This window comes from Tenrec ecaudatus, chromosome 18 (assembly GCF_050624435.1).
Source record: "Tenrec ecaudatus isolate mTenEca1 chromosome 18, mTenEca1.hap1, whole genome shotgun sequence".
Lineage (NCBI taxonomy): Eukaryota > Metazoa > Chordata > Mammalia > Afrosoricida > Tenrecidae > Tenrec > Tenrec ecaudatus.
In genome coordinates, this window is record NC_134547.1 from 40047165 (window position 1) to 40059263 (window position 12099).

At 53.1% G+C, this 12099-nt stretch overlaps 1 protein-coding gene across 1 annotated transcript in view; it reads left to right on the forward strand.

The window, feature by feature from the left end:
• ADCY7 (adenylate cyclase 7) overlaps positions 1-12099 on the forward strand; it is a 100096-nt gene that overhangs the window by 69171 nt on the left and 18826 nt on the right. Inside the window, 9 exon segments of the mRNA XM_075536386.1 lie at positions 1039-1472; positions 2884-3087; positions 4111-4272; positions 4900-5049; positions 5621-5769; positions 6850-6961; positions 10176-10303; positions 11539-11697; positions 11858-11990. Coding sequence (XP_075392501.1) covers positions 1284-1472; positions 2884-3087; positions 4111-4272; positions 4900-5049; positions 5621-5769; positions 6850-6961; positions 10176-10303; positions 11539-11697; positions 11858-11990 — 1386 coding nt within the window. The 5' untranslated portion in view covers positions 1039-1283.

A 12099-nucleotide genomic window follows, 5' to 3' on the forward strand; every position in this document is an offset into this window, starting at 1 on the left:
TCCATTTCAGGTGGAGGCGGGACTGGCACTCCCCAGAAGGACCTTCCGAAGATGCCTTGCCGTTTTTCAGAAAGCCAGTGTCCTTGTGGCAGTTGAGGGAGCAGTCTCCACTAAGTGAGCCACTTTCTGACTCCAGTGTGAGGAATTTCCTGCAGGAATTTTTATCAGCTCATCAACTCATAGTTAGTGGTTGCAGGAGGAGCAGTCAGTCACATTTTAAACAGACTCCCACGGCAGCCTGTTATTACAATCTGCCCAGAAGTATGTTGGCTATGACTGACGTTTCTACAAAAGGTCATCTGCTTGCTTCCTAGTATGCAACAGCCTCACTCAGTAATCTTCAGTCCCAATAAGAAGGGGGAACAAAGAGATCTGAGTTGCCTCCACAGGGGTTAAGTACTGTTGTTGGTTTGGAAGGCCAGTGCTATAGGGCTCACAGGGAGGCCTGGTGAGTGTTTACTATGCCAGCAGACTCCACTGCTTAGCTATTTCCATAGCAATCCCTTCTGCCAACAGCATCTAGTTGGGGGACATATTGACACACTCCACACAGACCTCACACACTATGTCAGGAGGCCGACTGGAGACTTCTGCTGGCTCATGGGATTGCAGGGGCTGGTGAATAAAAAATATACAGGTAGCAGGCTTATATCGCAGGCACCTGTCAGTGGAGGAGTGGCTATTGCTAAGATACTAAACAGGTTTCATTCAGCAGAGCTTCAAGACTGAGATGGAGTAGGGAGAAAGTCCTGGTGATGTTTCAAAACTCAGCCAGTACAATCCCTCTGGATCGCAATCGTTCAATCCACAATGGATCACCGGGCCGGAATACGACCGGGCAGCATTTCATTCCATTGTGCTGGGAATCCACCATGCATCCGAGGCTGATTTGGTTGCAAGGAACAACAATAGAACAAGTTGGGTTAGGATTAAATTGATAAATTGGTCCCAGTGACCCTGCTCTTCCCTTCCCTGAAGTCACCCTTTATGGTTCAGCGTATCAAGGTATAATCCTAGGTCTTTCTTGTGTCTCTGCAGAACTGAGAACCCTACCTGTCTGATCAGTCTGGCCTGGATACAGAGCAAGATACCAGGAATGCACCGAGCCGGCTGGCAGCTGGTGTGTGCAGGCACCACGGGGCTCACGGCATAGCAGGTGCTGGAGGCTGCTCCTGAGCCTCACCTGCCAGGCCTGAGGAGGCCCGAAGCACAGACCTGCAGGGGACAGTATCAGTAGACAGATGTGGCTGAGACCATCAGGTCTCCTGAGTGGGCTGGTGTGAATGTCCAAAGGGTGGAGAATGCCAACCAAGGGGCGCTACTTCCTCAGTGAGGGGGAAGAGAGCACAGACCAAAATGCACTCTTTGAGAAGTACAGCATCACCAACCTGCAGGGGCCACTGCTGCTCATGCTCCTGTTTGTGGCTATCCTGGCCTGCGCCGCTCTCATCCCCATCACCGTTATTAATAGGGTGAGTGACCACGGTGTCTGGGTAGGCAGAGGATGCTGGGACTCAACCTCAACTCAGACACTCTGTACTGAAAAGACTTTGGGGGAGTACCTGCCTTCTTTCAACCTCAGATTCCTCATCTGAAAAGTAGTTTGGAAGACATTTAGACTGGTGGAAGACAAGAGTTTCCTCTTTTTTTAAAGTCTGAGGTAGATTTAGATATTACATTACTTTGACTGAATACCCACACTTTTCCCCACAATGATGATAGTAGGTTTTATTGAAGACCGAGGTCAGGGATGGCTTGTGTCTACCTGCTTCCACCCGCTCCACAGCTGGCAGACATGACTAATTGATCCCAGCACTCTTCCTCCACATAACTCTCCGGAGCGCCTGTACCTCTGCATCTCTGGCTTAGACTTGTCGTACTCAGCCACTATGGCTATTGTGTCTCCAGCGCACTTGCGATGTTATGATGCGACCAACTGAATGGAAAAATTTTAAGTTTTATTAGTATACGTTTAAGGTGAAATCGTGACACGTGCCTAGTGGCTACCAGGAAGCAGAGTTCTAGAAGGCAGCATGGGAGATTGTATGCTGTTTCAATGGAAGTGTTCTTAGTAAATGAGTACAGAGTAGGTGCTCTTTCCCTGTTTCCTATATTTACACTAGTTTTCTTTAAGTGGATTCTGGTAACCCCGTGACTGACCGAGTAGAACTGTACTCCTTCGGGGTTTTGAAGGGGTCGGGTGTTTTTCAGTAGAAAGCTAGGATTTCTGCCAAGACACTCGTGGCTCTATTGCGCCTCCAACTTTTCGGTCAGAAACTGAGCACAGTGACCGTTTGTACTCCGTACAGACTCCTCAAAGGAGCTGCCACCAAGAGGACTCTGCCTCCCGATCGCCCGAGTATGTCAGAGGAGATATGTACTCCATCGGGTTTTCAATGACCGATATTTTTGCAGAACTAGAGTGCCAGCATTTCTTCCGAGATGCCTCTGCCCCCAAGGAGCTACTTGGGGAAACAGAAATCTCAGCAACCAACACCTGCTGGGCGCTGTTCCAGGAGCACACCTTTCTTTCCTGCGCTCGCCACCGGTCCCACCTGTGCATCTTTCCTCAAGCTCCTCCCTCTGAGAGGCCTTTCAGATCATCCCTTCACACGCCTCAGTTTATTCTTTGAGAGTTAGGAATAATGCCCCCCATCCCCACCCCCAAGAAAGCTTCCCAGGGCTCTCTGCCCACAGACAAGCCCTTCCCTGTGATCCTACTGCATTGCTACACATATCATTGATGAAGGCTCCTAGGTCAGGAACTACCTGGCAGAGCCATGACTTGACGCACGTGGACAGTGCCTGCAGTGGTGTTGGTCAGGGCCGCTCTCGGGGTGGGGGGGGGAGCTGCAGCGTTTATGTGTCTATCTTCCCATCCAGGAGCACTCCAGCTACAAGATCGTCCTGGTGATAGTATCCCTGATGCTTTTCATATTTGTTGCCCTATACCTGCTGGTCTATGTCGACTGCCTCATACGACGGGGGCTCAGGGCCTTGGCCTTGCTGATCTGGGTTTGCCTCATGACGCTGGGCTATGTGCTGCTGTTCGATTCCTGGGTAAATGTGACCCGTGCGTGTGACCAGGTAATGGGATGGCTCCCTGCCCACTCCTCCTCACTGTGCTCTGAGACTTAGGATGGGGCTTGGCTAGTGGAGGCAGGTAGAATGGCTGGCTGTATGCTTGTGGGTGGACCCTCTCAAGCCAAACCCATTGCTATCAAGGTGATTCCCACTCATAGCAACCTCATAAGACAGAGTAGAAGAGTTCATATCCTATTTGGTTAGAAATGGCGGAAGCTTTAACTTGAAGAGGCTAAGAGGTACAAATTGTCACATGTACTGGGAAGAGTTGAGGGCTTAGTCCTGGGGCTCCACCCATGCAGATCTGGCGTCTCTAGTCCCAGCTCTTGGCCTTGCTTTCCTATGGTGCTTGTTCCCGCATAGACTGCCCCACTTAGAGCGGGAATGTCAATTAGCAGCCCCAGACGACCCATCTACCAGCTTAGCCACGCTACAAAAACGAGAGGGCTATAAACCAACCAGCAACAGACCCTACCTTGAGACTCGTGGACATGGTGGGTGAAGGATGGTCCACTCTGCTCAGTGTCCCTGGACCCACATCTTTGCTGGCATGGGGTCAGTGTTCCTTAAAGCACATAGATCGAGAGTTCAAAGGTGAGAGGGAAAGCTCAGGGCAGGTAGGAGTCTCACTGATCCATACTCCCGGAATGGATACGCAGCAGATGGATACCCGCACCTAAGGACGTTTCTGTAATTACTGTCCTGCCACATGGGGATGTGGAATCTTGTGCCTAAGGATGCTCAGGCTTGGCCACAGAACCAAACCAGAGCCTAGGAAACAATGGGTAGTGCTGGATGTTTAGGACCTAGAGCCCAGTTTGACCTTTTCTTGTTCCATTGCATGTCCATGGAGGGCCCTGGCTATGTCTCACTCTGAGGAGCTAAGGACTGAGTTAGCTGCACATGCGGCACAGCACACTGCTCTCAGTTCAGCCGTGGGGCTTTGTCTTAGGGCTTGGGCAACTTGGCTAGGCACATCCCTGCAAGGTGACTGATGACTTGAGCCTAATGGTGGCATGTTCCCAGGTACCCTTCTTCTTGTTCATCATCTTCGTGGGTTACACACTGTTGCCCTTCAATATGTGGGGGGCCATCGCCGTGGGAATTGTCTCCACCATCTCCCACCTCCTTGTGCTTGGAGTCCTGATGGGGACCAGAGTGGCGCCTAATGACCCTGTGGGATTAAAGGTGAGAGGCAGGATGGGGCCCTTTAGGGCAAGATATGTGGTTTGGGGTTACGGGCAACCCAGGCCCCATGGGATTAATTGGACCCTGATGCCTCAAAGCAGGATCTGAAGACAGGTCACAGTGTCCCCTATATTGGCTACTGAAGCAGCTGCCTGCTTTCTTCTTTGGTGGCCAAGGGCTCCCCTCAGTCCTGGCCCTGATCTCCCTGCCCAGGCCATGTGCCCACTGCTGTCAGTTACTGTCCTCGACATTTCCCGTCTTACTGGCAGGCCCGGGGGTCTCTCTGGGCATAGCATCCTGTCAGTTTGTGTTGAGTGAGGTGAGCCTATTATTAATCCATGGTGACTCCTCCTTTGTTTTGCCTCAGCTGAAGCTGAGTCCACTCTGGTGGCATGGAATGCTGGACTCTCCAAGAGCACCCTTGGTGCTCACTTAGTCTCTGGGCTCCCTGAGGTGGTGCTGCCTCTGCCTCCCTGTCTTTGGCCTGGAGGATGCAGAGGCTCAGCCTGAGTGGGCTGAGTCTCAGAAAGTGGGAGGGGTGGGGTGGAAACACCTAGCTGGCCTGGGTCTGAGTAGAATGAGGACATGACTAGAGTGAATGTAACCCCCCACTCTGCCTGCCCCCAGCTACTAGGTAATGCCATTATCCTCCTCTGTGGCAATTTCACGGGGGCCTTCCACAAGTACCAGATGCAGGATGCCTCCCGAGACCTCTTCACCTACACTGTGAAGTGCATCCAGATCCGAAGCAAGCTGCGCATCGAGAAGCGTCAGCAGGTGCCCCACCCCCCACCCCACTAGAGCCACTGCCTGCTGTGGGCTTGCCCCCACCCTTCACCCTGACTTGATTCCAGAATCCCATTTCCTAATTCCTTATTCCCTGATCTTACCTTTTCCAAAGCCTGCCTCTCCGCCACAACCTCACCACCACTTCCCACTCCCCACATATCCTCATATGCCCTACCCTGACACTCCCTCAAATGCTCTACCTCCTCTCTCATGACCCCACTCCACCTCTGCCTCCCATTTTCCTGCTACCCCTACAATCCTTACACTATATTCCCCTCAACTCCTCCCTCCATTCCCCCAACATGCCCCATACTGCGACCTCACCTCCATCTTTCATTTCCTCTGTTGGACCCTCAGATCTTTCGGAGCAGCCATGTATCTGGCGAGACTGGCCAGATACCCACAGGGTCTCATTCCAGGGGATGGGGAGATTGTGGGGTTGGGGGAGATGGTGACAGGACCTAACTCAGCAAGATGGAGTCATTGTGGGCAGGGAGAATAGAGGCCATGCCAAGCCCTGATGCCACCTTCCTCTTCCTACTGGCCTGCCCGTTCCCAGGAGAGCCTGCTGCTCTCAGTGCTGCCAGTCCACATCTCCATGGGCATGAAGCTAGCCATCATCGAGCGGCTCAAGGAGCACAGGGACCGCCGCTACATGCCGGACAAAAACTTCCACAGCCTCTATGTCAGGCGACACCAGAATGTCAGGTGGGTAGCGCATCGAGTTCACCCAGCCCTCGCAGGTGGTCTCCCTGCTCTGGAGTCTAAAATCTAAGCCCACAACTTTCCAGTGAGTAGCTGGACCCCTGAAATGTTTGCACTATCCAGCGATGCTCCCCAGGAAGTTGTTAGATTGCTCTTAAATCAGCTTCTGACCCATCGTGGTTCTATGCACTACAGAATGAAGCACGGCCCGGTCCCTCCCGTCCTCACAGTGGGAGCTATGTTGGAGCCCAGGGGTGCAGCCACTGTGTCACTCCGTCTCCTTGAGGGCTTTCTTTTTCACTGGCCCTCCACTAAGCATTGCACTCTCCAGGCACCGGTCCCTCGTGGTGACATACAGGCTCAAAGTGTAAGAGATGCAGTTTTGCCATCTGCATTTCTAGGGAACCTTCTGGCTATACTTCCTTCAAGATAGATTTTTGATTTTTCTGCCACTCTGTGGAATATAGAAGACTTAAAAATTGTTTATAAAATCATCTTTTAATCCAATTTTCCACAAAAATTTGAAGCCCCATGGTATTATATATATATATCAGCATAAATCAAAGAATTGATTGTTCTTCAGTTTTTCATATTAATTGTCCAGCTGCCAAAGGAGCCTTGGTGTTAACAGTGGGTGCTACGTGTTGGGCTGCTAACTAAAGGCAAGGTTAGCAGTTCAAACCCACCAGTGGCTCCTTGGGAGAAAGATGAGGCTGCCTGCTCCCAGGAAGATTTACAGTCTTGGAAACCCAAAGGGAGATTTCTATCCTGTCCTATAGTGTTGCTATGAGTCAGGATAGAGTTGATGGCAGACAGCGAGTTTGGAATTTTGGTTCAACTTTCACATACATACGAGGCAATCCAAAGCAGAACTGCTTGAGTTAGACAAGAAGTCTAGACTTATGTTTACGCTCCCTTCTTTATGGAAACTGGTAATAGGCAGGGGCAGTTGGGGCCGTGGTGGGTGAGGGAGTCTTTAACTCAGGGCTGGCGGATGCTCAGGGCTCCCAAGTTGGCCACTTGCTTGTGTTGTCCTACCTTCCAGAGAGCTGACTTTAACCTTCCAATGCCCCTCGCCCCTAGCATCCTCTATGCGGACATCGTGGGCTTCACGAGACTGGCCAGTGATTGCTCCCCCAAAGAGCTAGTGATGGTGCTCAATGAACTCTTCGGTAAATTTGACCAGATTGCCAAGGTGAGCATGCCTGCCAGTCCTTCTGCCCCGTGTGGCTGCTATGTGACCCCACCCTTTCCTCTGCCGATCATTGCACCCTCCCACTGCATCCATGATGGATGGGCTGTGCCCAGCATGGCGCTGGGATCAGGACAGACAAGCCTTGGATGAATCTTAGCATTCAGTCCACAATTGATCCCCAGTGCCTACTGTGCACCAGCCTGAGCTACAGGAGAAGGTAGAAGTGGGTCAATCCATCAGAACCCTCCACAAAAAGAAGGACGGTGTTTGCCGGAGGAATACATGGGTACCGTCGGAGCTCAGAAAAGCTTAGGAAGGTTGCTTGCAGGAGTATGACTCATCCTCTCTGTACAAAGCCACAGCCTTGGCCTCCTAGATCTTAGAATGCCAGGCTGCTGCTAGGTGGATTATGTGCACATTCGTGCTTGGGGAAGCCAGAAAGAAAGGTAGAAGATTCAGAAGAAAAGCAACAACATATAGGTTAGTGAACAAACAGTATGTGCAAAAGCTTCATACACTGAATGGCTATGACTCAGTGTGGGACGCAGACTAAGAGGGCACAAAGTGGCAAAGGCCAGATACTCAAAGATTTGAGGGATGAGGTGAGGAGGAGCAGGGCAAGTGCCCACCAGGAGAAGGGCACTGGGCAGGGAGGGGCTCTAGTGTGTAGCTGACTGAGGAGGGATTTGGAGACAAGACAGGGCTCTGCTGTGGTCTCCTTCACTGTCGATTTTATCTTTATGAGCAGCACCCAGCTCGAGGCATGTATGTCGGTATGAACATATGCTGTGGGCGGGAGGAATACTCATTCATTCATTCATTCACCAAGTGGTCTTGAAACTGGGTGACTGCCAGGCCAGCCTGGAAATTGTTCATGGTCAACATGACAGGTGCTTTGAAGAGGGGTTCACCTGGGGCACACTTAGCTCGGTGTGAAGTGGTCAGGAGCGGCTTCAAGAGGAGACTGCAGTGTGGGTGTAAGGAGTGGCCCTTTACCTTGGTTGCATGGTTGAATCACGTGGGAAACTTGAACATCAGTGCCCGTTCCCTACACCCATCAACATTTTCAAGAGCCCCCTTTGTGTGAAAGACCAAGGGTATGGAACTCGATGGGAGGAAAGTACTGGTCCCACTCTAGGTTGAGTTCTTTTGATCAGAGCTGCTCAAGCCAGGAGGTGGCCCTCTCAATGTCGGAGGGACTCTGACATCGAGGGCTGGGCTGCTCATCACAGGGCCATGACCCCCTTGGCTAGACTAACAAGAAGACGGCATGTCCATGGAATGAATGTGGAGCAGTATTCCAGGTTGTGAGGGCCTTTGCCAGGGCTTTGGGGGAGAAGTGTCCTGTCATAGATATCAGCGGCTAGGTGCTCCACCAGTCCATCTATCCAGGAACTCCCACATCTGAACCTCTGGGTGGGAAGCCCAGGGGCTGGCCATAGGTGGGCAGAGGGCCCAGGCCTCACTGTGCATTTGGACCTCTTGCTGCCAGCAGCTTCTCCTTCCCCGCATGCTCAGAAGGAGGGGCCCCAGGGTCCAGATAGGGAAAGGGAGGCCAGGGCAGGCGCAGCCTCCGGCATGGAGAGTTCAGCCTCTGGGCAGAGATGGTCCTGGCCAATTCTTCCATCCATAACCAGTAACCTCTCATGGGGACCAGGCCATGTTCTCTCTGAGGATTACCCTGTCAGCTGGGCTCAGGCGTATTCCCCCCAAACTCCAATTGTAACCTTCAGACACTGTGCTTGCTTCGGCAGCACATATACTAAAATTGTAACTTTCAGACACCACAGTGGACTTACCATCCAGGGGAATGGCATGGAGAAATATGGCCTTGGTGCCAGACTCCCATGTCTATACCAATTCCTGATAGCGGATACTAGCTGGGATGAATCCAGAAGGCAGTCCTGTACAAGCCTAAGTGAGGAGAAGGGCAACTGGAGCCCGAGCCAGGCCCGAGCTGTCCAAAGCCTCGCCCAACTTTCTGCCACTCTCTCTCTTGAAAAGCTCTGTCCTCATATCCCTCCCACCTTCCAGAACCCAGGTTCTGCCAGACAGGCCTGGCAAGATAGACTTGGCACCCACTAAAGGAGGGTGAAGGAAAGGGACTAGGACATCTACAAGGTGGGGGGGGGGGGCGCGGGTGTACAGGTGCAAGGGAGCTCCGGGAAGGCTGGGGCTGTGCTGAGTCCCTGGCAGCTGGCCTGAAGGGCATGGGGGAAGCAGATGCTGGAATTCCGTCGCACCAGCCCCCTTGCCTCGCTCCTCTGACCCGCCACGGCTGAACTCTCTAAGAGGAGAGCCTAAGACTTTTGATGGTCCCACAGAGAGCAGGAGGGCTAGGGTTGGCTGAGAGTGGGAAGTGGGATGGAGGGCCAAGGCAGTTGTCTGTGTGGATTTTGCCTAGGATCCCTGTGACCACAGCATCATCCCAAGTGGATCCTTGGACACCCCTCTCCTTATGCCCCCTCTCTGGTTATTTCTTCACACTAGCCTTGCTCCATGAGACCGCAACCTTCGTAAGTCCTGCCCCCTACACACATCTTTCACCTTGCAAGCCCTGCGCATTTTCCACGCCTAGCCGCACAGCCATCTTTTGGGTTACCTTGACACTGCTGCCTCTGATTGGGGTCTCGCCTGTGTCCCAGGTATTCAAGTCAGGTGCTTTGCCCAAATTTCTTGCCTTATTCACTCCTGTCCCTCTCTCTCCTCACTCACTCTGGACCTTTGTACACAATGCTGCTTTTTTCAAATGTCACCACCTTTGAGAGGCCTTCTCGCCTCCTAGGGATTTCTTTTCTCTTTCTGTGCTTTGCTTGTCTCTGCAATACTCATCGCCATTTGCTATCCTGATTGGATTGTTGTTTGTTTAGTGGCTAACTCTCCCACCACACATGAGCTCTGGGGTCCCAGGGGCTTTTGTTTCTTGACTGATATATTCCAAGACTAGGCATTCAGTGGGCACTCAGACATTGCATGGACAAATGAAACAAAGGCAACTACACCACGAGAAGCATTCAGTGGCCGCCCTTAGGAACACTGGAAGCTTGGCTGAGGGGATGGGATTCCTCTTTTACTCGGCCCCGGCAGAAGTTCCTGGTGACGCATATCCCAGGAGGCAGCTCCTGGCTGGGAAAAGGCCTGACTCGCCCTAGGAGGGAGAGGCAGTTTCAGGACCCCAGCTCTCCACTGACCCAGCCTCTTCCTGGTCCCACAGGCCAACGAATGCATGCGGATCAAGATCCTGGGTGACTGTTACTACTGTGTGTCGGGCCTGCCTGTGTCCCTGCCCACCCACGCCCGGAACTGTGTGCAGATGGGGCTGGACATATGTGAGGCCATTAAGTAGGTACTAGGGGCAGACCTGTTTGCACCACGAGCTGCTCCTGCCTCCCCGTGCATGAGGAGGGGAGTGGGCTTCGCTCCCAGTTCCCAGAGGAGGATGGTGGGCTCGGGCAGCAAGCTGGAGGGGCCACATCAGTATGCTTACATCTTCTCTATGTACTCACTGTGCCAGGGCTTTTGGTCTAGAAAAGTCTCCCAACTCCTATCTGGGGTGGGGCAACTGAGCTCCATTTCTGTCAAGAACTGAGTTTTAGCATCAGCAGGAAGACTTCAGGACAGACAGCAGGAGAACGTTCAGAAAAGGCTTCGACTGCGTCATTTCCTCTCTGAAGATCTGGAGCAGCAGGGAGACCTTACGCTGCAAGAACACCTTAAGAACAGAAGCCAGAGATTAAGTCTTGTGAGGTTCTCTGTGCCCACAAGTTGACCCGTGCTTCGGCTGGGTCCAGAGGTGGGCCCATCAGCTTCTCCGGCTTTCCCAGAAGTGGCTAGAGCTGCCATGGAAAGCCCTAAGGCGTCGTGGTTCTTGCCTGACTATGTCCCAGTTGTGTGACCTCAGGAAGGTGTGTCTACCTTTCTTCTGGATTCCAGAGGCCATACGGAAACCCTTCAGACCTTCTCGGGCTTTGACCCTGGCAGCTCTCTTGATGGGAGGACACATGACACTGGCTGTACTCTGCCCCCCACTCACTCTTTAAAGATACTCGGGTACTGCTTATGTTTGGAGGGCAACTCGGGGGCCGGTGGAGCTCCCTGATAAGGGGCTTGAGATCCAGTGCGGAGTAATGTCCTGGGGCCAGCAGTTCACAAGGCTCCCAACTTCCAGAGATGGGGGGTCAAAACCACATAGGGCAGTTATCTCAGCAGGGGTTAGGGTGGTGCCTTGTCCCTCTGTAGCCGAGGACAGTCCTTTCAAACCCAGGCAGGCTGCCAGGCAGGGAAACACCCAGGGTGAAGTAGAGACCCAATTACAAGGTCTTTTGTAGTGTGTGACATGGGCCATTCTTCCTTTGAACTTGGGTGACACGTCCCTGGCACACTCCAAGGGTCAGGCGGCTTGGTTCCTCTGTAGGATGTAGCCTGTCAGCATGAGAACATTCTCTCCTGGAAGTTGAGTTTCCTGTATTTTGCTGCATCCTCTACCACCACCGTGCTCTGCCCCCCAGTCATTCCACCACCCACCCACCCACCCACCCAGAGTTCAGGCCATGGGGTGACTGACTCACTCTGCCCAGGCAGGTGCGGGAGGCCACAGGTGTGGACATCAGCATGCGTGTGGGCATCCACTCAGGGAATGTGCTCTGCGGGGTCATTGGGCTTCGGAAATGGCAGTATGACGTGTGGTCCCATGACGTGTCCCTGGCCAACAGGATGGAGGCGGCTGGAGTTCCTGGGTGAGACTCACTGAAGCAGAGGCCAAGGCCAGGGGCAGCCTGCGGTGGCTGGGCGGCAGCAGGGGTGGACCTGTAGTCGGGGAGCAGCCAGGGCCCTGCCCTCAGTGCTCCCCAGCAGGTCCCAGGAGTCTGGGCTCTGTCTGAATCTCCCATCCCTTAGTCGGGTGCATATCACGGAGGCTACACTGAACCACCTGGGCAAGGCATACGAGGTGGAGGATGGGCACGGTCAGCAGAGGGACGCCTACCTGAAGGAAATGAACATCCAGACCTATCTGGTCATCGACCCTCGGGTATGAAGGGGTATGGGGGTGGGGAAGGCTGAAGAGACCTTGGGGGAGATAGCGATGGCGTGGCTGCCTCTCTGTAGCTGGCTCAGGGGAGCCACCTACCAGAGCAGGG